Source organism: Lepisosteus platostomus, chromosome 4, assembly GCF_059453375.1.
Source record: "Lepisosteus platostomus isolate fLepPlt1 chromosome 4, fLepPlt1.hap1, whole genome shotgun sequence".
NCBI lineage: Eukaryota > Metazoa > Chordata > Actinopteri > Semionotiformes > Lepisosteidae > Lepisosteus > Lepisosteus platostomus.
Window position 1 is genome coordinate 70475445 of NC_142614.1, and position 25735 is coordinate 70501179.

The 25735-nt window shown below is 48.8% G+C and overlaps 1 protein-coding gene across 2 annotated transcripts in view; it reads right to left on the reverse strand.

Annotated features, from left to right (window-relative positions):
- ubap2a (ubiquitin associated protein 2a) overlaps positions 1-25735 on the reverse strand; it is a 47469-nt gene that overhangs the window by 3522 nt on the left and 18212 nt on the right. Inside the window, exons 5-24 of one of the 2 annotated variants that reach the window (XM_088630523.1) lie at positions 22460-22610; positions 21889-21966; positions 17723-17786; positions 17239-17342; positions 15666-15745; positions 14244-14317; positions 12829-13012; positions 12039-12285; positions 11183-11475; positions 9977-10152; positions 8695-8929; positions 7672-7711; positions 7194-7374; positions 5662-5734; positions 5159-5363; positions 3757-3848; positions 2992-3042; positions 2287-2368; positions 1186-1512; positions 535-642 (exon numbers count right to left, since the gene is read on the reverse strand). In XM_088630523.1, the coding sequence (XP_088486649.1) occupies positions 535-642; positions 1186-1512; positions 2287-2368; positions 2992-3042; positions 3757-3848; positions 5159-5363; positions 5662-5734; positions 7194-7374; positions 7672-7711; positions 8695-8929; positions 9977-10152; positions 11183-11475; positions 12039-12285; positions 12829-13012; positions 14244-14317; positions 15666-15745; positions 17239-17342; positions 17723-17786; positions 21889-21966; positions 22460-22610 (2845 nt within the window). Of the gene's footprint in view, positions 1-534; positions 643-1185; positions 1513-2286; positions 2369-2991; positions 3043-3756; positions 3849-5158; positions 5364-5661; positions 5735-7193; positions 7375-7671; positions 7712-8694; positions 8930-9976; positions 10153-11182; positions 11476-12038; positions 12286-12828; positions 13013-14243; positions 14318-15665; positions 15746-17238; positions 17343-17722; positions 17787-21888; positions 21967-22429; positions 22611-25735 lie in introns of both variants that reach the window. The other variant, XM_088630522.1, reaches the window with a different exon arrangement.

Consider the following 25735-nt stretch of genomic DNA (forward strand, 5'->3'; position numbering starts at 1 on the left):
AAACCCAGAGTGGTGTTCAAACAGGACACCAGGGTCAACTTCCTTACTCTTCCAAAAGATGCAGAGGGATTTTGGAATGACCAAGTAGGCAGGACCTTGGTTTAACATCTCCAAAAGGCAGTGGGGCAGCACCTCCATAACTGCTCAAGCTAAGGGACGGTGCATCAATACCCAAACCCAACACTGGAGAACACTGGGCCTGGGAAATTCTGGTCTAGGGAAGAGTGCCACCTCTCGGTCCAACAGCACTACTCGCGGTAGAAGCAGTACCCGGGTTTTGCCTGGAGGTTTCCAATCCCAGAACTGACCAGGCCCAGCCCTGCTCCGCATGTACGACCTGACAAGATCAGGCTACAAGCTGGAACTGCTGCAGTTCTCCAAACCACAGGTGGGGAGAGCATGAGAAACGGAGTCCCGTTTAAGTGTAGGGAAAAAAAAAAACAGATTTTAAATTTAAGACGTCTGGAGGACGTGACTGGCATGGCAGCCCCAGTGCTGTGGCAGCAGCAGGGCAGGGTGGCCGCTGGCCCTCACCTTTGCCCGGCCCAGTGGCGGCAGATTTGGCTTGTGCTTGTGATGAGCCACTGTAGCCACCTTTACTGTACTCCCCTCCTGCCGTCCCCTGTGTCAGATCATCGTAACCTGAGAGGGAGAGCGTGAGGGTGGGGAAGAGTGAGAGACAGGAGAGCACGTGAGACCGGGAAAGGGAAAGGGTGAGTGCCAAAAAAAAAAGAAAAACAGCAACCGTGCAAAAGAGAGAAATCCATAACTGACAGCCCATTTCCCCATTCAGTTTAGAGGCGGATCAGCTCGATTGCCGTCTGTGATGGGTCTTTCCTGACCGTTTCCTGAAGAACCTGAACTCGGTGACTATGACTCTGGCCAGCCTATGAGCCATATGGCATCTGCGTTAAGAGATCGGCCCAAATGATTTCTTACAGCGTTCAATCAACGCTGACTCTTTGGGGGTCCTAAAAAAGGTGATCTGCACAGGAGCTCAATCGCCGAGCTGCTGAGAAACCGCCAGCGCCGCCCGAGACGAGGCAGGCTTCGCTAAGGAAAAATTGCTGCTGGTTCAGTTGGGGTTGCTGGCCATGAGGCTCGGAGGGATCTCCAAGCCCAGATACCATTTTAGACAGCACTCCTAAGAACCTTGCACTGGAGACCAGTATGCGCGGGCGTTACCTGAGCCGTAGCCGTGCTGACTGTAGCCGCTGGGCTGCTGGAAGGGGGTGGAGGGGGTGCTCAGCCCCACGCCGTGCTGCTTGGCAGAGGCAGGGGGCACGAACATGGTGGGGCCGTACTGGAAGGCGCCGGGCACGCCGGGCACCCCCGGGTAGTATGGCAGGCCGGTGTAGCTGTACCCGGGGGGCAGCGCGGGGTTGAGGAAGGCCTGCTGCCCGCTGTGGTGCGTCTGCTGGGCCTGGCTCTGGGGCTGCGGAGGCTGTGCGGCCAGGCTGGTGGCCGGCGCTGGGGAGGTCGAGTCCCCCCTGCCGAACTTCGTCACTTCACCTGCGGAGAGACGGGGAGGGAGCTGCAGTCTGAGGCCTCGGGTGACATCCTCTCACGGGAAGAAGAGACACAGGTAACAACCTGATCCGAGCAGCACGATGAGGGGGAAGTCAAGAGACTTCAGTAAAACCTCTATTGTTCGGGACACATTTTAAAGGGTCTGGATTCTGTTGCCAGTCTCCCCTTTTCTCTCTGTGGACTTTTTACAAGGCCTGGGAGAGGAGGAAGGAGAGGAAGCTGGAGAAAATAACGGCTGAGATGAGGGTGAGGGCAGAATGTAGCGAACAGGAGCCAGGAAGACAAGGGCAGACCAAGAGGCCGAGAGCGAGAGGGAGGGAAAGCTGGAGCAAGTGCTTGAGGTGAAGAAGGTAAAAGAAAGAAAGTGGGAGAAGGGAAGTGTGGAGATAAGGAAGGGGAACGTGTGTTAACATGGAAAGAGCACGTGAGAACAGGAAAGCACTCAGGAGAGGAAGAGATGGAGAATAGGACCAGTAGAGTGGAGTGACCTAGGTGGGAAAAGCTTGAGAATGTCAAAGAGAGGTAAGGAAATGGCCACCAAGATCGGATAATGCAGTAACTGTGCACACAAGATTATCCGCCAGTCTGTATGTTTCTTAAGCATCTCTACACCCAGCAGCTGCATAAGGCCCTGCAGAAATGCAAGTGCTGTGGTGCTGTCAGCTCTCTGTCTTGTGCTCGGTGCTGTCAGGCACAGAGCGCCGCTGTCGATGCTGCGCGTGGGAGGCTCTGTGAAGCCAGCTCAGCGCAGAGTACCTGAGTAAGGGTTATTGGCTAGGCTCCCATCTCTCCCTGCTAGTGTTGGTGTGGGGCCTGGGAATGTGATTCCGTAGTAATCCTGCAGGGAAGACGGACAAAGAGAGACTGAAGGAGGTGGGCTAGGGAAATACGCAAAATCAATACAGCAAAACAACTTATTTTAGGCTAACCTTAAAACCATCTAACATCTCCTATGCAAGATATTAACGAACCTCGTTAGTGAGTATCAATCAAGCACAGTGCATTCTTTGAAGGCACTGAAAGCTCAATGTCTGTGCATGTCTGTCTTTCAGCAACAGAATGTGTATGGAACAGAGATGGTACACGACAGCGGAGAGGTTTCAAACAGTAAAGGCGCAGGCTGAGCTGTGACAAGATTTCCTAATCAGTGGTGCACAGCTGACCGCAGCCACAGGGCCCACACCCACGAGCTGAGCTGTGTGAAAAACACAACTGGAGATTCCAAACCAGGCAGGTGCAAAAAATAACTGGTGATTCAAAACATTTCCAGGTACGTGCCAGTGCATTCAGTTGGGCAATTGAATTTGGAAAACAATGTGCAACTACTATTTCTCTTGGAGGTACATCAGTCTGTTGAGGCAAAAAAAATATAAGCTGCTAGAGTTTTCCATTCCAGTGCCCCGCATGCTGAACTTGCACAGAAACAAGTCTAGATTATGAGGATAAAAAGAATAGTCTTACCATGGGCAGCCTGGACTGCAGCATCTGTAAGTCCTCATACCCATAGATCTGCTTTAAGACACAACACACAAGCACAGCCATTGGTCACACCTGGCCAGCACCACCACTCCACATCCACATCGTGTTCCACTGGGGGCGTGCTGTGCTCCTGCCCACAGGCTGGGCCTGGGACACTTTCCGACACTGTGCGCTTCGGGACTGGTGGCTCTGCAGCTGGCACTACACAGCCAAGGAGTCAGTCCTACTATAACGCCATAGTTACGTTCCTTAAGTTATGTGAATCCTGCATTATGGGAACTCTGCATCCCAAGCATTTTAAGATGCTTTGGGGTGAACTGCTGTATAAATTAAATTAATGATTTTGTTCTAAAGGGAAGAATCTGCAATACATTTGCTACTAATGACAGCAATAAAATTACATTAAAATTAATGACATTTAAGGTGAGAGCAATGAGAAATCTATTTTGCAACGAAAACTGAAACATCTTTTAACTGTAATGATGCACAGCCACTTCATATTAAAATGAACAGACTACCACAGACTAGCATCCACTTCCACTGCGGAGCTCCATTTCGCCACTGTAACGGTGAACGGACGAGCGTCTGCATCAGGCCATGCAAGGCAAAACTAACTCAGTACTATGGCTAGAGACATCACAGGAGTGTGTTCATTTTAAGAAGGCGGGACTCTGCAGAGTTACTTCACTGTACAGCCGAGCAGTGAAAGAGGAGATGTTTGACTGTAAAACAGGAGAGTACCCTTACCGGGTAGGCAGGCAGAAGACCCCCGGGACCCACAATGTACTGGTTGGGCAGCAACGGAGGGACCCCCTGAGGCAGATTTGGGGGAGCCTTCCCTGCAGGAGAGGATGCAGTCTTTAACACTACACATCAATCACAATGCTCCTCGTATGACAACCCCCCACTGCACTCCACAAACTAACAGAGCACAATCCTTGCGTCGCGATTCATCAACACAGTTTTCTGTGAGCATGTTATAGAAAACATATCCCTGTTCTGGAAGCAATCCAGAGAAGAGCAAGTGGATGCGTTCCTGGGCTTAAGAGAATGTTTTCCACCGACAGGAGAAAAAAGCGGAACATTTTTGGTTTTGGTCAGAGAAGATTATTAGGGGACCTGATCCAAGTATCCCAAGCTCTGAAAGGCAAGAGTCAGTTGTAAATGAAAAGTGAAACATGTACCACAGGAGACAAGCGAAAACGAAATGGAAATAAATTTAAAACTGAGAACAGAAGGGAATTCTTTACCCAAATGGTTTCTGAAGTATGGGACAAGCTACCCAGACTTGTACTCTGGATTCTTTCAAGAAACAGCTGGAGGAGAATCTTGGATCAGTAAGCAACCAGCTTCTAAATGGGCCAGATTTGTCAATGATCTCCTCTCGTCTGTAACTATTCTTATGTTATCTGAAAATACACCTGGTTTTCCTCATAGGTGTCACGCAACATGAGAGAAAAATAACAATGAGCTAGGCAAGAAACTGAGTAAAACAATCAGTGCTCTTTGTGGCAGAGGGCTACTGTACCTATAGAAGAAATTCTAAGAAATACAAACACTCATCTACCATCAATCATGATACTGTAACAATTGCTTTAATGCAATAAACAAAATCAAAGAATCTACTGCTGGTTCAAATATTTAACACCACTGTGTGCATGTTTTACACCTAGAATGAGAAAGCACACAATATTCACAGGGCCCTCCACTGGTATTCATAAACCTGATCAAAAAGGAACAAAAACATTGGATAACACAAGTTACAGACTGAATAATGCAACTCGCTCAAAACGCAGCTATGAATGTTAAACTGCAACTGCAATTCAAAGCCCACTTCCATTCAAACTTTGGAGTATTCCTATAAATAAAAACAATAATCCCCAATAACGTTCTGTCGTCTGAGAGGGCAGGGGGGGCCTCCAGGACGAGAGAGAGGCCTGTTCCCCTGGGAGAGAGCAGAAGGCGTTCAACAGCAGTACAGCACACTATCACCCTGAACACGGGAGCCTCTGCTCGCGAGTGCCTCAGCCTGCCCATGCAGTCCACAGGACTCCCCGCTCGGTCTGGCCACTCTTTCAGAGCGCGCGGCCGGGGAGAGGCTGGGGGGGTGCGGCGTGGCGCGAGGGAGGCTGCGGGCCTGGGGTCCTACCGGAGGAGGAGGAGAGAAGAGGAGCGGTGCGGGAGACGGAGGGGACGGACACCCCGTTGCCGGCCAGCCCCAGGGCCCCCGGGGCGTGGAGGCTGCTGGACACGCTGGCTGCCCCGCTGCTGGGGGGGGCGGCGGGGGCCACGGGCGCGGAGAAGGCAGAGGCGGAGGCCGGAGGCAGGGAGCCCATGCTGTCGCCGCCGGTGTACTGGCAAACACAGCGACACACAGGAGGTCAGAGCAGAATTCCCAGCGGCGAGTAAACCACGCACAACAACAAACCGCGGGAAAGCATTCCCGCACGGGTGCAAAACCTCAAAACTACAGGTGCGGAGGACAAGTTAAATCTGTAGGAATTACACTTCCTCAGCAGAAACGGCAACTATGTGGGACGCGGAAATCCCCAGCAGAACGGCAACGTGAAAAGGAGGATGAGAACGCGTCCAGTTGGCAGAGCAGGGCAGCGTGGACAGAGGCGCGCCGGTCCCAGCAGGGCAGACACTCACCGTGAGAGACGAGCTGGACGGCAGCCCCGAGGCCGAGGAGTGGCTGCCGCTCGGATGGCTACTGGGCAGGGAGCTGAGGGGCGGAGAGGGAGAGAAAGGAGAGGCGTGAGGAGGGAAAGGGAGTGAATTGGGGGTTGAAACAGGGGTGGGAAGTGACACAATGGCCAAAAAAGAGCAAGGAGAGGGCGGGAACAGGGAAAACGAGGAAGTAAGGTGGGACAGAGAAAAGAGAAACAAACTGAGACAATGTCCTTAGGACTCTGACAGGGACTCACCACAAATCACTCCCCCATATCCGATTTTCCCAGAACGTGAGGAAACCTTTATTGCTATGTGACTGTTTCAGCTTTATACACTGTGACCTTAGGAAGAGTCTACCGGACTGAAACAACACACTGCCTGGTTTGTGACCTGCGTGTCTGTTATTTGTGGGCGTGTTTTCTTTTTGAGGATGATGTCATAAATGTCATATTTTTGTCATTTGGTATTTTAAAACTTTAAGCCAGGAGAGAATTAAACAATCTGGACCAGAACAGTCTTGTGCCTTTTGGACTGGGACATCTTTTGTACTGAATCGGAAAACCACCTAGGAAGGGACTTGGAACCGTCTACCCCAGGAATCACAATTTAAAAAAACATCTTAACCACCGTGTGGGTGTCCCACTTGCTCTCATCAGTGTGATGGAGTTCACCCACACCCACCAATGCCACCTCCTCTTTCAGCTCGAGAGCTCAACATCAAGAATCAGGAGTGCCTTCCTATGCAGAGGCTACAATGACCATGAGACATGTTTAGTTATTAAAGCCCAAGCATCTTTGAGTTCATGCATGTTTTAAAAGGACAGACACGAGGGTGATAGAATATTCTGTGCTAAGTAAACAACATGATGTAACCCCTCACATGGATAGGAGATGTCTTTCCTTCCACTTATCTGACCTCCAGATTGCCTACTCTACCAGATAATGTAATTAATTTGGCTCATTTAAAAAAATGATGCACTCAACCAAAAATTATGGTAGAAATTTCCATTTCACTCTATGTTAAGGTTGCTCATTATGCCAAAAACAGCAACACAAACCCACACAGAATAGGATACGTAATTGCTAAGAGAAAACAGTGAGCTGAAGATGGGCAGCACTCCTAAGGGACAGTGGCTGTGCCGCCCTGTGCTCAATGCGTTCTGGTATGTGCTTGTGGGCATCGCCCTCTGTCCCAGGACCACCAGACCAGGGAAGTGAAGGTCGGTGTTAGTTTTTCTGTGGGGTGGAAGAAAATCTCAAGTGTTGAAGGTGTGTGGTGGCAGAGTGCTGTGGTGGGAGAGAGAACAGAATAAAGGGGGTGCGGCCCTGCTGAGCTGTGCAACAACAGTGCTGTTACTACAAAGATGGCAGGGGCAGGCATGCCAGCTAAACCTTGGCAGCATCGCAGCATTCCGTGTAGTGAGAGACAGAGCGCCAGACAAGTCAGGTTGAGGAAAACCTGTGCCAGTCTGTGCTGCAAGGAACTGTGCAGACAGACAGAGGGGGCGTACTTGCTAAGCTGGGGTAACGAGGCGGATGGCAGCTCAGGTGCCAGGCTGGGGAGTGCGGAGCTGTGCTGGGGGGCAGAGGGGGGCAGTAGAGACGACGCGGGGGAGGCGACGCTGCTGGGCAGAGAGCCCACGCTGGGCAGGGACGGCGACTCTGGCTTGGGGGTGGAGGAGGCAGATGTAGCTGGAAAAGAAGGAACAAAGGAGAACAGTGCCAAACAGTGTCAGACAGAAACGCATCCACTGGCTAGGCTGGACCCATAAAACACAGAGATAATCCTGCACTTGATCTGGTAAAAAAAAAAAAATCAAGTCGTTTTCTCAGGGAGCACGTCGCATACCCCTCAGGTTTAACCAAAAGCTTATACACCTGTTGCCTTGTTGAAATGCTTTTGCACCAGTTGGTATTGGCGCCAGCCGCAGGTAAAGCTACAGCGATGGACACGCACAGATAAAACTGGAGAGGTTTAATGTCACTTACTCTCTAGCCCCGTCGGCGTTCGCACTCCGTTGAAGCCGTTCTGCAATTACAGCACAACACTCATCAGTTATCGGCCAGACAGTCAACAGTGCAACATCCTGTAGTACAAATTCACCCCCTCCGGTCAGAAAGCAACTGCTGGAAATCATGGTCTTGAATATCTCTTCGGGGTTCTTATAGCTGTGGGTAAAAAGCCAGTAAGAAAAGTGGCTTCTCCTGGACTTACCAACAAAGAGCCGTTGGACTGAGGTACTAACTGAAATGTGTATTTTTTTCCATAATGACATCTTCACTTGAATTAAAGATGAACAGACTTGTCAAATATTGGTGTAGATGGGTCAAGTACATTATGTACACCGCAGAGCGGTGGCTCTGTGGCTAAGGATCTGCGCCTGTGACTGGAAGGTTGCCGGTTCAAATCCCGCGGCCGGCAGAGGAATCCTACTCCCTTGGGCCCCTGAGCAAGGCCCTTAACCCCAACTGCTCCAGGGGCGCCGTACAATGGCAGACCCTGCGCTCTGACCCCAAGCTTCTCTCCCTGTCTGTGTCTCCATGGAGAAAAGCTGGAGTATGCGAAAAGACGAATTCCTAATGCAAGAAATTGTATAGGGCTAATAAAGAAACATTAGCATTATTAAAGTCCGAATAGGTTGAGAAACAGAATAACCTCTCTCCCTCTTCTTAATCATAAAAACCTATGCATCTTCCTTATTTTGAAGGTATACAGTTTGGTTAGAAGTGAGTCAAATACTTGTTAAATATTGTAAAAGGGAACAGATAAGAACAGACTAAATTCTAAGGTAGGATGCATATTTGAAAATTTGCACTGTAAAAGGACAGCTGTGAGAAGTCATTTGCACTTCACTTAGTTTTATCTGTTCTTGCAAACAAGAAATGAAGACGCCGGAGAGGAGAAAACCCAGGGTATCTCAAGGCCTCGCACCGCACCAGGAGACAGCGGCTCCAGGCCACACGATGGGCCGCGCTCCGAGGCCGGGCGGCCGGCGCCGCTCCGGGACTCACCGTCACTGGGGCTGGCACCGGCTCCTTCCCTGGGGAGGGGGCCAGCGGGCTGGGGAAGGCGATGCGGCTGTGCTGGGGTGCGCTCTGCTCGAAGGAGCCCCCCCCCGAGGTGGCAGGCGGGGGAGCAGGGCTGTGGGGGGGCAGCGAAGACAGACCCGAGGAGGCGACGGTGGGGGCGGCGTACGTGGAGTCGGCGGTGGCCAGGGACATTGACAGGGAGCCGCTCAGAGGCTCGCTGCAACAGCAAACACACACACGACGCCCTGACGTTAGCGCCTCTCCGCCACTGCTGACCGAACCACCACAACCTGGGGAGAACGATCACTCTGCCCCCGGAATTATCAGCAAGCAATTCTGCACGCCACTACCATATCCCAGAAGCCCCAGGAGAAACGAACTGTATTCTCAGAAACAGCACTGAAGAGCACACAAAGGCGTGATCACAAAACGGGCTGGGCCTGCTGGCATCGCAGATCTTGAGATGAGTTTCAAAATGTACTGGGGGTCATCGCTGCCCACATCTTCTCCGCGTTTTCTGAAAACCGATCATTCTCCACGGTTATGTCTTCCATTTTCCAAAGCACTGAAGGCATTAAAAAGGGTTCAAGCCCCCTGAACCTTCTTGAAACATTTAACTATTTTTACTTTCTGGGGAAAGGGCCTGAAGGCTGGGTCGGCGTGCACTGGCAGCACAGGAACAAGTAAAGGTTAATTCCACTCCGAGAAACAGGAAGAACCAACATAACGTTTTGGCGGCTGAGACCTGAAGAAGGCTCAACAGCCAAACCACTGTTTTTCTTCATTCTGATTTTCACGGTGGTATTAACCTTTACTTGTTCCTATTTAGGTTACTGAAAAGATCCCAAGTGCCCCTTATCTAGGGCACAAGCACAGAGCAGGCAGTCTATGCGATGCTTCCTTAAGGAATTCTATTAAAAATACATTTTTCATCAGCCCTCAACACACAGCTTTGTGAACTGCTGGCACAGTTAAGGTTTGTGGCACCATCAGACTGTGAAAATTGAAGCAGTCTCACCACCCTCAGGACTAATGCACATACAATTGGTTGAAGTGGATACCAGGCATGGCACAGCCCAGTCCTGCAAAGTATGAGCCTACTGATAATGAAACATGCATTTTACGCCACAAGAAAGCAGGACTTTTTATTAATTGGGATAACGAAATTTTGTAAGACAGCTGACTTTTCCCAGTGTCCCAGGGAATAAGGACTCAGTGAGGACACTGATCACGGGAGAGCAAGCACGAGTCCGAGAGGCCTCACCTCATGGTCTTGGAGTACAGACTGTTCTGTGGTTGTGCTGCCAGCTCGCTGTTGGTGCTCTCCGTCGACCCGAACTCCTGCAGAGTGGGTTCCGACCCAAACTCCAGCGCTCCAAACTGCACATTTAGCCCTGTCATGTCTGTAGATCCTGGCATCTCCACAGCAGAAGAGGGAATCTAACAGTGAAGGGTGAAACAAGAAAAATACACCCATGTCATTTCTACCTGTTTTAAAGTACACCATAATAGATTATTTAACCACAATACAGAGACTTCCTGTATTAAAATATTCCACAGTGTTTCCACATCTTTAGTGCAAATACAAATATATTAGTGTCTGATGTATACATTAGTGACTTTGTTCTTGACAGATTTTCACAGCTGGACAGTTCCGAGTTCCGAGAACAGGCAGCTCATTTTATCACAGCTGTAAGGAAGCTTTCCTAAATGTTTAAGAGAAACATATGCGACTCTTTCATGTCTGTCAAAACTGCTTGTGCTTCTCCGACGAAGCTGAACTGGGCACACAGTCTCCTGCGAGCTCAGCAAGATAAAATAAAACTACCGGAAACTGTACTTTTTCACACCACTTCAGTGAAGCCAATCTCACATTCATGTAACACATTCACATTCATTTTCCAAGCTGCATCTAATAATTTAGGTTAAGATTTGGCTTTAAACAAATCTCGTCACGTATAATCTCAGATTTTGAATTTTATTCCTAAGAGTGTATTCAGAGAGTGATTGTCAAGCTTGTCAAAACAATACACCCTGCTGCTCCAGGACTGATCACTAGGTTTGCATTTCAAAACTAGGACAACATTTAACTTTTGTTTCTAGTTTGCACCACAATAAGACAAATAATATTGGGACAATACTGTAACTGGTAACATCTTTTAACTCAAATACATCAACGAAACACATAAACTCAAAATTCATGTCACTGAGTTCTGAGACAGCTTTGTGTACCTTTTCAGGCTCTACTTTGAAACGATAAAATTGCAGCTCTTAGAGGCAGCACCATCTCCAACAGCATGTGTGCTATTTTAGCAGACTACGGTACAATCGCTGTCACAAACCACAGCAACAGGACAAGTGACCTTACAGAGGTAAGTGGAGCCCTTAGAAATGCTTGTGAATGCCACATGAAGTGGTCAGCGGACTGACAGACTGCGAGGAATACAGGCTCTCACTGTATATTCCATACCTTGGAAGTAGGAGGTATCCTGCGTTTCTGTGGTTTGATCTGTTTGTGCTGAGTGGCGCAGCTCTGCGAGTCTGTGGAACCCAGTGGGAGGGGCAGCAGTTTGGCAGCAGAGTCGGGGGGCGACGGGTCACGCGGTTTGGGGTGAGAGGGGGCTAAGGAGTCCAGGCCGGGGGGGGGCGGGGGCAGCACGGGGGGGCTGGGCTGGCGGGCGAGGGGCAGGGCTGGCTGGGCCTGCTGACGCTGGCTCAGCTGGCTCAGCACCAGGGAGGGCTCCGGCTGCGTCTTGAAGTCTGCTGGAGGAGATCAAACACGAGAGCTCTGCTGCATTAAAAATGACTGGCTTTCTGATGAGAGAACTGTGACACTGCAGGAGGAAAAACGTGCAAGTCAGCAACAGGTAAGCAGACACGAAAAAGGCCGATATGTAAACTAGACAAAATCACTGCTTTTGGGCAAGTCTTCTGCATCCAGTACATGAGCGAGGGCTTCACACAGACCCAAAAAAAAAGCACAGGATAAAACAGGGAAGTGGAAAACCCGTGTAAATTCTGAACTTTGCAGGCATGAACAACAGGTGTGTGCCAGTGCCCCTGAAATCACTGCGGGTTTGTTACAGCATCGTGGTAAGCTGCTGCAGATTTCAAGGTGTCTGTGAAGCTAGTGGGCCTGACAATGGGGTATTGTGATTGTGTGGGCTGTGTGCCCGAGGAAGACACACTGGTTTCAGCTATGTGCTTGCAGGCATCATCATTGGGCTCCAGGGCCTGCGGGCTGAGAGCTGAGCGTCACAGGCTACTGGGCTGTGTGGAGAGACAGCTCCGCCCTGCACTGTCAGAAGTGATCCTGCCATACTCACCGAACTGCGAGAGAGCTGTAGTGTTCTGTGACCCCAGGGGCTTGATGTCCCAGGAGGAGGTGGAGACACTGGGGCCTCCGGGAGCCCCAGCGATGCCCCCCATGCCACTGCTGCCCCCTCCTCCAGCCTGCTGGGGGGGGAGCTGCCCCCGGCTGGGGGCCTTCAGCTGCTCCAGGATCTGTGCTCCTGCCGGGGAGGCCAGCTTGGAGCCTCCCAGCTCCCCAAACCCTGAGCCCAGGACTGAAGACTGACGGCGGGAGGAGGGAGGAGGTGAAGAAGACGAAGACATTGGGAAGAGCGCAAAAGGGAAAAGGAGACAAAGAGGAAAAACAGACAAAATTGGAAAATGTTAGAGGGACCGCAGACTTCGACTGAAACACACTGTAGGGCCCCTTTAAGATTCTGAACTTCATTTTCATCGCTAACCCCAGTGCCTTTCTCACTGAACACAACAGGAGAGGTTCTTTTTTTATAACAGGACAGATATTATCCCTCATCCCCCCTTTCTAAAATGAGAACAGATCACCTTAGAAAAATGCATAAATTACTATAATACAGTAAACTGTAGGAAAAAGAGGAAATAGAAGGGCTAGGAAAAAATGAGACCACAGATTGAGACGTAAACGACTATAAACGACAGCCGCAGAGCTTGCCAACAGGAAGACGGCCAAGTGGGGGAACTACAGGTCTCGCGGTGAACTGGTATTTCCCAGTAACGCGCAGCAGAAGGCCACTCAAGAGCTGAGCTCCCCTGTCAGCCTGCGTCTGCCCGACGGCGGGCGTCTCTCACCAGGCTGTGCTGAGGGTAGCTGCTGGCCATGGCGGAGCTGCTGGTGCTGGCGGGCAGCGGGGCGGAGTGGTGAGAGTTGGTGAACACCAGGCTCTGCCCTAGATTCTGCGGGGATGAGGGCTCCAAGCAGTTCAACTCTGCCGTCCCAGACACCGGCTTCTGAAGCAATGCCGCCAGATCGATGCTGGAAGACAAAACGCAGGTCAGGATAATGCCTGTATACCTTAAAAACAATCAGAGGCTGTCCATAACACGTGACACATCTGCTGTCACCAAACAAGGCCACATGACTCAGGAAATGATTCCAATACAAGACTAGCTAAGTTATTTAAGATTAGCATGCCCAACAGGTATGGTTTAACAGGGTCTGAATCATGCTTTAGATATCCTTTATAATCAGCCTAATACTAACAGTACACTGAGATCAAGAGGAGATGGCACTCTCCTTGTTTCTCTGCTAGAGTGCCGGTCACTAACTCTGACCCTGGACAGAGCCCCTGTGTTACGGGGGGCTTCGGGTTCTACAGGTCTTAAATAAACAGCTGGGCGACGGACGGGCAAACTGGGAACTTTGTCCAATTAGATGAGCAGGAGACCTGAAAGTCTCAGTGGCTTTGATTGTCTTCCGGGCACGTTACGATAGAGGAGCGTTTCCTGGCATGGGGAGCACAGGACAGGAGAGGCTCTCACAGGGCAGTAATTGTTAATGAGCCGGATCACTAAGCGAATTACAGATTCGGCTAAGGTGGCTTTAAAACCACAGTCCGCAGGGGTTGGATTCAGAACTCTTGAGCCATGAAACAGTGACACAATAGTGAGAGGGGAAAAAATCTTCTAGCCTTAAAAAAGCAGCACATCCTTTTTTACAGTTTAATGACAATAACTTTAATGAGTTTAAAGTGCAACTATACCGTCAGGATTACATCAATCTTGAGGGGACAAATATGACAAACTGAAGTGCTTGGAAATAAAATACATTAATCAGAAAACAGACTTCTGTCACCGCCGTGTGATATATTTATACCAAAAAATACACATGCTGAGAGGCAGAGGCTTATAGTCCATCCTTCAGGACAGACTACAGGCTTGAAAGCTCTCAATTCATCACAAGGACAGCAATAGTTAGTTCGTAGTTGTGGCTAAATCCAAAGCACTGGAGCATCTGCAGTCTTCCTGCCTTCATTTAATTTAAAACGCTTTCCCATTTTCCCACACCTGCTCTTCAGGGTACAAATGAGAGTCCCTGATAGTCGGAGCTCTGTTGTGAAGCCCTCGTGGCAATTAAGCCAGCAACAAAAAGAATTGTAACAGTTTTTAACTTGTTGTACACTTCCATAGTTGGCCAGAAGAGCGTTTGGTTGGACCAGGGGCTGCAGTCAGGGTGACTGCCGAGGGCTGCTGAGCGAAGGCCTTACCTCTGTCCAGGCGCGACGTGGTTCTCCGAGGCGGGGGCAGAGGAGGAGGCGGTGAAGACTTTGGTCTCGGACAGCTGCAGCATGAAACAACACGACATCATCACAACACCCTCTCCCACAGCCAGCAGTTCAGCACACCGAAGAAGAAATGCCCCAAGGAAAACGCTCCATTCAGGAACATGGGCAGCAACAACAAGAAATCCTAGGTAATCCTAGGTTATAATTATTTGTCTTATGCTTTTATTTAAAGTGACTAACGTGCCTGTTACATGCCTTTGAAACCAAGAGCTTCTTCTGCAGCACAAGACCCTATCCCATGCGGCGGAGTTTGTCACTGGTATGATGTGGGCTTTGAGCCCGCAGGTGACCGTGACCGAATCCCAGCTTGTGTTAACAGTTAAGTGCCACGGAGCCCTGTTACATGTTTATACTGTAGGGTAGTTAACTAGAGGGCTAAGAAGGCAACTCCTTGACCGAGGGTGTGACAGTGGTGCCGCAATTAAGATGTGCGCCTACCACCTCCCTGTTAGAAGCCCAGAGCCAAACCCTGTGTGGCACACCCCTGTCCTTAATCATCTGTACAGATTTCTCCAGGTATTCCAGGTAGGCTTCCTCACTCCTACATGCTACTTTAAAGTGTCCCGTTCTCTGGGTGCCATCCAGGCCAAGAGCAGTCACGTGCTCTCGGTCCTGTCTTGTATAATATGCTTGAACTGGCTCTAGACTAATATAATCAAGGGAACAGCAGACACAAAAAGGACTTCCCAGCAGAAGTATGCACAGGCAATGCAAGACCTGGTGTTATACCAAGCCAGTCATTTCCATTGAGGTTCTGCAGATACTTACAGGCTGCTGCACAACAGGGCTCTGGGACACAGAGAGGAACTCAAGAGAGCTCAGATTAAGATTAAGATTAAGATTTAAAAAAATTAAATTTTGCCTGAAGCTTGTCTAAGAAAACGCAAAATATTGGTCAAGTTTAAAAGTGTGCAATTGCTACGCCTGCTGTGATACTTCCCTCAACTCAATGCACCTTTTTCATAGAAGTTTCCAACCTGTCTATAACCAACAAACCCTCCCACGCAGAGCAGCCAATACGAACAGAAATGCTTGATCAAAGAGCACAAAGACAATGTACCGCTTATATGCATCCCCTGCAAATATAATACAAGGCACCTGTTCAAAGCCTATTATTTGCAATTAGCTCATTGGCATAAAAACAATATGCATTAGCAACACAAACGAAAACAAGTGAATGTCTATCAACTAATGCAAGTGACAGGAAAATCCAAACAAAGTTCTCCAGCTTCACTCATTGAGCTATGCTACCGTAAACTAGAAATATAGAGAGGAATAGAGCAATGGGTCTAATTTATTTTTTCAGTACTGAATTTTGGCTTTTTCCCTGTCTCAGTGACTCACATCTTCATTCCAGTCATCTGCAGCCCAGTCGTCCATGGAGTTTCTCCAGGCTCCTGGGGGAAGACGGAGAGAGACAGAAGCTGAAACGGGAGAGAGGAGACACAGAATGACCACAATCAAGAGAAGAAGTACTGATGAACAGAAGAGAAAAATAAGTATCAAGTACTGTCACTCTCACAAAATCCATGCTTATTTTAAAACCTATAATGCTAGTAGTATACTAACTCTATGTTCACATTAAATCTTTCGTAAAGACTGTATAAACCATGAGTCATTTTTTTAATAAAAAGTTCATCTTCCTTTCTACAGCAACAAGCACCATTCACTGGTAATGAGCCACAGACGTGACACCAGGTGTGCAGGCAGGTGCATCACTGCCTCCGTTCCCCCTCGCTGGATTTTCTAAGCACTTTCATCTCTTGCTTCAGCTGAAATAAAATGCTTCTGTAAAGACGCCCAGTCACAGTGCAGGCTGAGTCCTATGGCCCAGTTGTCACTGGCTTGACCTTGGTTATTTTGATTATATGGCATAGTGACGCAGGGTGCACATTATGTCGGCCTAGGTACACCTTTTCTGTCACAACAGTATTTCCTGTGACTTTCCAGGGACAACAGGGAAACGCACTTCCAGCAAGAGCCAAATCTCCCATCAGGAGCTGTGGAGCTCAGCACCATTACAAAACATGAACGGCCACCTCTGCAGACGCTCTTTCACCCTGGGCAGTACAGGGGTCATTCCCAGGAAGTCGAGTCGTCTCTGCCAAGTGGGGCAGAAACATAAAAACGAGCAATTCCATTTTCATCTTTCACTGGCATCTTTGCTCTGCGATGTGTGCCTCCAGTATCCCCTGGGGGGCTGAGGATGTCTATGTGAAATAAAGGAAATGGCTTCCTTCTATGCTTTTCTATTCCAGACTGCCACTGCTTGGAATAGGGACTTGAACATTAAAGATCAAGAAATTTCTTCAGACAATATTTGGGCTAAAAGTTATAATCACAAAAAAATCCCATTAAATCTGACCCCTTGCAAACGATTTCCTATAAAGCTAGTGTCTGCCTAGTTATTTTTATGCTCTGTACAAAGGGGCATAATATGCATCTTTAAGGTTTTGGGAGTGTCCAGGGGAAACTTATTGATTTTTCCACTATGCAAAATAAGGTATTCCCTGCTCTCAGCTTGTACTCTTGCTACATGGTGATTGCAGGCTTGCTCTCAAGATAAGGCTGGTGGGTCTGAATGCCACTAGTACAGTCTGGAAGCCTCCACATATCCTGGCTTAACAGGATCCTGGCCCGTCTTGGGATCCCAGATTGCAAGCTGGTGACGGATGGATGGGATCCGAGGTGCCAGTATGGGCGACAGGGGAGGCTTGGAAAGCAGTCATCACCTTGTCGGACAGCGCATTTATCACAACTGCCCGATTCTTCTTCAGGGGTCCTTTGTTTGGCAGTATGCTTTGCTGCGTTCAGTCTTTGAAGGTTTAAAGTTAATAATATAAGGGTTCACAAAAATAGCAGATCCGGGTTTTTTTAATGAAAGAAAACATCCATATTGCTTGAGCACAGGCCTCACCTGTACCGTCATCAGCATCGTTGCCGCCAGACTCCCACCCCTCCGTCTTCGATCCCCCTGACCCGGTGCCCGAGGACTCCGAATAGTCTGCAGGGTTAAAGGTCCTACCGAAGGGAAGGCAGAGTGAAACAGAGAAAATGGAAAAGGCGGAGAAATAGGGCCAGAAGAAGGCACAAAGAAGCACACTGAGAGAGCGGCACAGAGAGGCACGGACACAGGAAAGCACAATAGTCCAACACAGAAAGTAATGTGCTGACAGCAGAGAGGATAAATATCACACCAAAAAGAAACTGACCAGGAAGAACTGTCTTTGCATGAGCAGAAATAAAAAAAGGTTTCTGAACTGGCATGTCTGCATCACTTCTATCCCCGGTTAATTGTTTGATAAGGTTTTCACACAGCGCAGTGGATACACAACGCCACACAAGCAGGAGAAATAAGAGCAAGAAAGAAGAGGCAGACAAGCTCACACCACTGTACTCACCCCATGCCCTGCGCAGAAAACCTGCTGCCCCCCGCAGCTCTACCCCGTCCTCGGCCCCCAGTCCCTGATGGCAAAAAACACCAACAGCAGGTCAACACCTCATCGCCCTGGGTTTCCAGAGGGGTCCCACAGCCCAGGGTCCAGGCTCCCCAAAGAACAAGTTGTCTTCTGGATGCTTGATGGTCTGCATTTCCATATGTCAGTGCCAACGTACACCCACACCTACTGTATTTGTGGACTGTTCGAATTTAAACAGGAATCCGCTTGCAGTTTAAGTGGCTGTGGAGGCTCTCAAACATCGAATGTACTTTTTTCACACTTCTGTGTGTCCAAGGCAATGCCAGGTGTGTCCAGGAGAGGGAGCAGAGCACAAGTCTAAAGTGAAACTTCCATCTTTCTTTGCCACCGTTCATCTTGATAAACGCAAGAACAGAGACAAAGGACAAAGGAGAGGAGACCATACAGCCCATCTGATCTGTTTCATAGGTAGTAGCTCATTGATCCAAGCATCTCATCCAGCTGTTTCTTGAAGGAAGCCAGGTTACCGGCTTCAGAAACGTGATCCCAACTGTAACTCCCTGAGATTTCATTTCTAGACAAGAGCAGCGCGGGCTGCTCCACTCTGCGTGAGCTGCCCTTAGCGCGTCGGTGGTCACAATGTCCCCCAGAGCCCACCCTCGAGGCTGTCTGGGTAGATGTTGGCTGCAAACAGGTGTGTTGAGACAGCGGGGTGACCTACACAGACAGCTGGCACTGCTTCTGCCTGCAGTCCCTTACCTAGGAGAGTCCCTTGCACCTCTCCAGAAGGCCAGACACCACAACGAAAAACAAACAGGCCTGTCCATGGCCCACACTGCACATTGCCAAAGCCTAAGATCAAGTCAGAGTGCAGTACATTCTACACATAAATCACATTACAGAGCTATAGACGATAAACCATCAGGGGCCAAACGAATGGCAAATCCACGAGCACAGCAGCTTTGCGCAGTGTGCATTTTTCCGTGCCATCAACTGGGAAAAGTTGCTTAAATACAGCCTCAGCATCATTAAGTTGCATTCCATGAAAAGTCTCTTCTCTAACCTCATGTTTAAGATTTTTTTGTATTTTGAACATCACAGTATGTGTTTTTTTTAAACTGCTTTAGCGGCCCTACAACTGCCCTACCTTACCACATGCGCACACAAGCCACACACATTTTAGTGTACAATTCTCATGGTTACAGAACTATAAATACGGCAATTTGAACATTTTTGTAGCTCAAATTATCTGAAGCAAATGCGACACACAGATGTAGACTGGTTTGTTAATTTCCCTTCCTGGGCAAAGGAGAGGAGGATTCGGAAAAAACCTGGGCTCATTCAATGCTTCCCATCCATGCAGTTTAACATGAGGAAAACAGGGGTGATTATATCCAGGTGAAAACGGTCTAAGCTCATACTCTGCTACTTGAGACTGGCAAATAATGGGCAATAGGCAATTCCCTTCCCTAAAGCTCAAAAAATGTCTTGACATCAAAACATCCCTCACTCCATTTTTACAGGTAGGTTTCTAGCGCAGCTCCGGGGACTGAAGTGAGTCACATGCTATTGGTCAAACCGAGAAAAATTCACGTTGGAACCAAAAACCTTCACGTATCTGCCTGGTCACACACACTTCAGACACAGAGGCAGCCTCTGCTGCGAAGCGCCGATCCGACCCCGCCCACACTCCCACACTCTCGCCAGCGGATCGAGGGAGACCCGGCCCGCTGGCCCCGCGCCCACGCAGCCCGGGAGCAGCTGCCTGACATGCAGCATTCCACGGATTCTAAGAGGGTTCCCGGTAATTGGTGCTGGCCAGAAATAGAACATTCCCCAGCACCCCTGCCCCAGCCCCCCGCCCCCAACTGCTGTGGCCCCCGCGAGCGAGCGAGCGAGCGCCCAGCTCGGGGCAGGAGGAGCAGGCGGAGACAGCTGTGAGCGTCCCAGGGAGACAGAAGGGGGGGGGGAGGGGGGGGGACCCCAGTCGCTGGGCCGAGCCGCCCGACACCAGGCTGGCCAACAGGCCCCTTACATAGAGTAACAAACCCTTCTCCACCCCTGGTCTTTCTGCTGCCACTTCTGCCAGAAGGTTACTCCTTCCCGGTGGTAGCTGCCATACTGATCGATTGCCATTTCTCCGAAACGTCTGATATGCTCATCTCAAACTGCGGGCATCATGAAAGAGACAGACCGGCAGTGCTGCTCTCCAGGTCTCTAAAGCCGGGAAGACATGATTGAGGACATCATCACACCCCTCTAGCCACTTGACAAGTCGCCTGAGACTGAGCCACTGTAGATTTGAAGCTTGCACTTGTTTTCAGGATTTTACTTTGCTTTCTGTAAAGCAAACAAACGTCTTCGTATGAAAAGCAATAAACCGATTAGTGCATATATACTGTGCACAGAGTGAACTGGAGCCACTGTATATGCACACCTGATAATCTGACCCTTATTAAATTCACTGTTTAAAATCAGACAGACTGCTGGACAATACAGTTACAAAGGAAACCTCTCTCTCAAACGCTTAACTGGTGTCATTCATCAACAACTTTATCCACAACTTTTGAGGCACAAGGCACAGAAAAGCCAAGTTAACTGTCAAGTAGGTTTCAATTCATGCACCACTTTATGCCACTAACATTTCAAACTCTAAGTCACATTCGATACCAGATATGAGGATATGATTTTACCTCAGTCTCAAAACTGCATTGCCATTCTGATGGCTCATTCTGAGAAAGCCAATATAGAAACCACAGGGATAGATTCAGCCGTTGCTAATGAAACACTGGGCGTTGTTTGTCCTCCAATGGCTCTCAGTCTGTGGTTTCTGCTCCGTTTTCAGAAAGCTAGAGAGTAATCTTACGTGCATTTGTGCTATACATATCTGTATGTCCATAAGTGCATGCCTGTATAATGGCTACTGTATTTATACATCTGTTGGTCTATGTTAACCTTCAACGAATTGACCCGTTTATCAATTACCACATCCTTTCTCTGCAATCGACACCTGCTTGTTAGCTACCTCACCTGCATACATGCCAGGGCCACAAACGTGATACCCAGTAGTTCTTCACCTCCCGTTCTGAAGTCAGTTTTAATAACTTCCAAGAGCCTTTTTCACCCGCCACTGTCCTTTCAAGTTCCTCCCAAAGCGTTTCAATCTGTTTTGGTTCAAAAAGCACTGTGTACACTGCATGTGCGTTTTAAAGCCTGTTCCTTTTTCTGATTTAGGTCATTTCGGAGTACGCTGACTTTCAGACTAAGGGCCTATGTCATTGTGCAGGCTGCCTTCCTGAATTCACTAGCTAGTTCTGAAGAACGGAAAGAAGGCTGGGCTCCTAAAAACGACACTGCTGTTTCTACCACCTGGACCTTGTCTGGTAAAATGTTCAACGGGCTTGAATAAAGATACTGGTTTCACACCTGAAATGAAACAGGACAAGTCTGACAGGAGACGTACATCCACAGTGCGAACAGTACAGAAGAACACAAGCAAGGTTACGAGAAGAGGCCGCCCATCCCATCGAGCCTGCAGGTAACTGACCCCCTGGATTTCAGCCTGGCCTACTCTTCAAAAATCCCTGGATATCAGCTTCAGCAACATGGCTGGGCAGCTGCCTACAATCGTTTGCAGTTTTAAGCCCGGCAGATGGCTTTCGCTTGTGTACTCTGGTGCCTTCCTCCATTCATTCTGAAGATATCCACTGGGCTGACTTTCTCAATGCCTTTTGAGCATTGTACATTCTTGAATCAGATCTTACGGTCTGCTTCTTTCAATACTGAAAAGGTTCAATTCTTTCACCCTGCAACTCTGGTGGCTCGCTGTGGGAATTATTCCAGAGGAGCAGCATCACTTTTTGTAACATGGTGAACAAGATCTTACTATGTGCATTGTACGATCTAAACAACTTTTAAATGCTACAGTTTTAACTATTTATTCTACCCTCTGCATTTTTATTACTTCCCTGCACTGTCTAGATCTACATGATGCATGAACATGAACACCTAAGACTATGTCCTTTTTTTAAGTAACTTCTTCAAGCAGAAACCTTCACTGACTAGCAGCCTCCCGGAGTACACAAAGTGGTGCTCGGACGGTGCTCTTACAAGCGAACTGTGGAAAGGCCATCAAAGAGAGTGCTTACCCCTGCCTCTGCCCCTCCGGCCTCGGTCCGAGCTTCGTTCCCCGGGAATCAGATCCACTCCGTTCTCCTCTGTTCGAACTGTAGCAAGCACACAGGGTACTGTCAGAATTGTGCACCGAGACAACAATAACGCAGCAACAGACACTACCGCTGCTTTCTTGATGTAACGGCAGAACCCCACACACATTCACATTCCTCCTCTGCAGACAATAACATACCATGCAATTATATACTGACAATCATGTATCTGCTGCACACAGGGTCCTGTCAGAATTGTGCACCGAGACAGACAGGTACACTATATCATTGCAATAGCACAGCAACAGACACCACAGCCCTTCTTTCTTAATTAAGGAGCAGAACCCCACACACATTCAATTACACCACACTCTATAGATAGGCAAAAACCGCAGGCACTCCTTTTCCCCACTTTATACCGACCACTTGCTCTCGGCACAGACATGCACACACGCCGTCTCTCTGGACACACCCTTACAGCACACGCAGGCTCGTCACTCTCCTCTCGACAGCGGCCACTCACACTGACCCCCGAGCCCCGCGGGACACCCACGCTCTCGGCTGCGGCTGACCCCGCGGCCCCTCCGGCTGGCGGCCCCGCGGCCCCGGCTGGGCTCCCGCTCCCCGCGCTTCTCCCGGTTCTCCTTGTTCTCCAGCGCCTCCTTCCCCAGGCTGCGCTTCTTCCCCACCGTCTCCCAGGACGTCTGGCGGCCGGAGGCAGAAGAGAGGGCCGTTAGGAGCGAGCGCGGGCACACCTGCACCCCAGCGGTGCCTCGGGCAGAGACGGGACTCGGGGAGACTCCAGAACACCCCCCAGAAAAGGGGGGGAACATTCCCTCCCGCAGGAGCTAAAACGCCGTTATTGTAACATCTTCTCTGTGCCATTTTGCTATATTTCATCCTCTCTTTCGAATCTACACAAGCGAAATGAATATTAAAGGGGTAAAGAGTATACAAAATCGAATGAAGTGTATTTTCTCCAAAGTTTCTCTAACAGTTACAAATTGCATGGGAAGAGTGGCTGCATTTTCTGCTCCACGTCCACACTCATCGCCCCGTCTAGTGTAAAGATCACGAGAAGGACTCGTGGAAGAGAAAGGAGCACAATAAAACCACCCGGTGTGTTGCACCGCCCCAAGCCAAGTGGGAAGGAAACCGCTCCGCGGTGAAGCGCCTGACTGGAGTCGTACACCCGGAGTCCTCGTACAGAGAGAAGCTTCACCCTACAGTCAAGACACGGCCAGTCTAAACCAGAACGAAGCCTGCAGGTGCCATACGACTCGAACCCATTTCTGCAGCAGGGCCCCTCAGTGCAGTGGGCCGACAGCAGCGGCTCGTGCCCTGATGACAGCCCAGCCCTTCTCTCCCTGACCCGACCCTGGCCACTGCACGACGCTGGGATCGGAGCGAGGAAGAGAAGCTCAAGCAATCATTTATCATTCAAACAGGTTGCTGTTGGCCACCTGACGAGAGATTTTACATCTTCCAACAATCTCGGCAACAGAGTGCATTGTGCACATTCCTCAATTCCTCTCCACGCAGGTACAAGAGCCACCGGCACTTCCAAAAACCTGTCAGTAATGTCTGCAGCATTCAATTCGCACATTTGTTTCAGTTTCTGCACAACACTGAAATCCTGTTCTCACTGGGGATTACAGGGCCATAGCTGCTTTTCATGATATTTATGTTATCTGACTTTTCACACGTCTGTCACCAGGTCCCAGCAAGTCAAATACATAAAAACGTAAATCATGTGCCGTGTATTTAAAAGCAGAAACACCTATCTGCACACTCATGCTGTATAGACAGCTGTAAGAAGGCAGAAAAGGAGTTATGCTGCTCAATGCAGAGATGAAAGAGAAATGACAGACGCTCTCTGGGACACTGGGAATGTTTCTCCTGCTGCTCATACACACACAGCTCAGCCCCAGGTGACACGGACATACAGGCAGGAAAGACTGGCCTTTGTCCTGCTTTATTACAGACCAGCTGCTTCATGAAAACATGAAGCTACCTCTGGAAAACAGTACTCCCCTCTGAAATCATAACAGTAACAGGGGAAAAAAAAATCAAGCTCAGCTGTTACTAGGATAGCTAGCTGTAAAATATGTGGTTTACGACATTCACAGACTCTGCTTTGGCCCAGCTGGGGAGTGATAACAGCAAGGGTGTCTATGACTGGGCAACTGTCCAGGCCTCCAGGTGTAATGTGAGGCTGTTTAGAGTGACTGTACAGCTCGCACTCTCAGGGGCTTTGGTCAGTCAATGCATTTAACTTCTATAGCTTCTTTCTTGTTATATGAACTCATTTTATACAATTGTTTTTTTTATGTGTTCTTTCTTTCTGCTTGACTGTTTTGTTCACGGTTCATATCTTTATTTTAAACCAACTGCAATGGCACCTCTCTACTCTGGAGACCTATCCAGAAACCAGGCCACTGGCTTCTGACGGCCTCACCCGGGATTCTCCATACAGAGCACGGACAGCTAATCAAATCCATCGATCACACTGTTCTATCCAGACTGCTGTTCGGGGTGAGCTCCATCTGAAATCCCAGCAGCACAGTAACAACAGGGGCTGTTAATGAAAATAATGCTGGAAAGTAAACGCTTACAAAACTTATAGTAACTAATAAATCATGGATATGTGACTGAATTTGATGCACTGAATTCAAGTGATATTTACTAAGAAAAATAAATTGCTTATTTCTTATTGAGTATTTTGCCAGCAGTACAGCACTGGAACTGTCCATATATTTCACTGGTTTCCTGTCCAAATCCAAGGTGAACTACAGAGCTGTTCTCATTTGCCATTGGTGCCACCAGCATTGATTATACACTGCAGGTCCTATCAAAATGACAGGCTACGGTGCTTAAAGTAAAAGACAAAACCTAAATGAGCACCTGAAGTGCTACATTTCAGCTCATTCTAAAACTCATTAAAACTATTACTATTAGAGCTATTACTCTTTCATTACTATTCCTGCTATATTCTATATGTTCGTAATGACTGATAGGTGGCAAGAAACATGGAAGACAACTGTGAATCAGAAATCAATAGCCTCCTGTCTTTCAGAAATCACAAACCCGATTAGACGTAGCAGAGGTAAAGATGTACCATCAAAGGTCAAGGCAGATATAGGCAGCATACTGTATACCAACAGGTGTATTTGCTCCCAAAATGGCCTCACTCACACTGCTTACGAAACATAAGCTGTAAAAATATTGCAATAAGCAGCAGAGACTCATTGCAAGTGACATTAAAAGTCCCCTCATCTAGGGAACACAATTAAATGAAGGGACCCTTTTGACTTCCCCACGTCAATCTGTCTTCCTACCGAGGGAAATTATTTTATTGATCAGCGACAAACAGAAATGGAATTAACTTTCGAACATACAGATGTAGCGCAGCGAGGTCGTACTCCGAGAACAAAACCATATGTTGATTTCTTTATAAGAACTACTTGTAATAACACTGTAAAGACAGGCAGGGGGGAAACTTGGCGTTTGAGGTGCATAGTAAACACCAGGAACCTCAGTCATCTAAAAGACAGGGGGTAGGAATCAAAATAGCGAGAAACTAAAGCGAGTTCCTGGAGAACTGGAGAACTTTCAGCCCTGAAAGATGTAGTAGTGCTACTTCACTGGCACCGATACTAATCTGTCCCTGTTGAAAACCAGCTTGCTTCTGTGAGTGTTGCTGGTAGACCATTCAGTGGCACCTGTTCTTCTGGTCCATAATATCCAAGCCGGTGCTCCACTATGGAGACCGGAAACACTGTGCTTTTCAGTCAGAGACAGGTCCTTAAAGAGACTCGGGCATTCATAA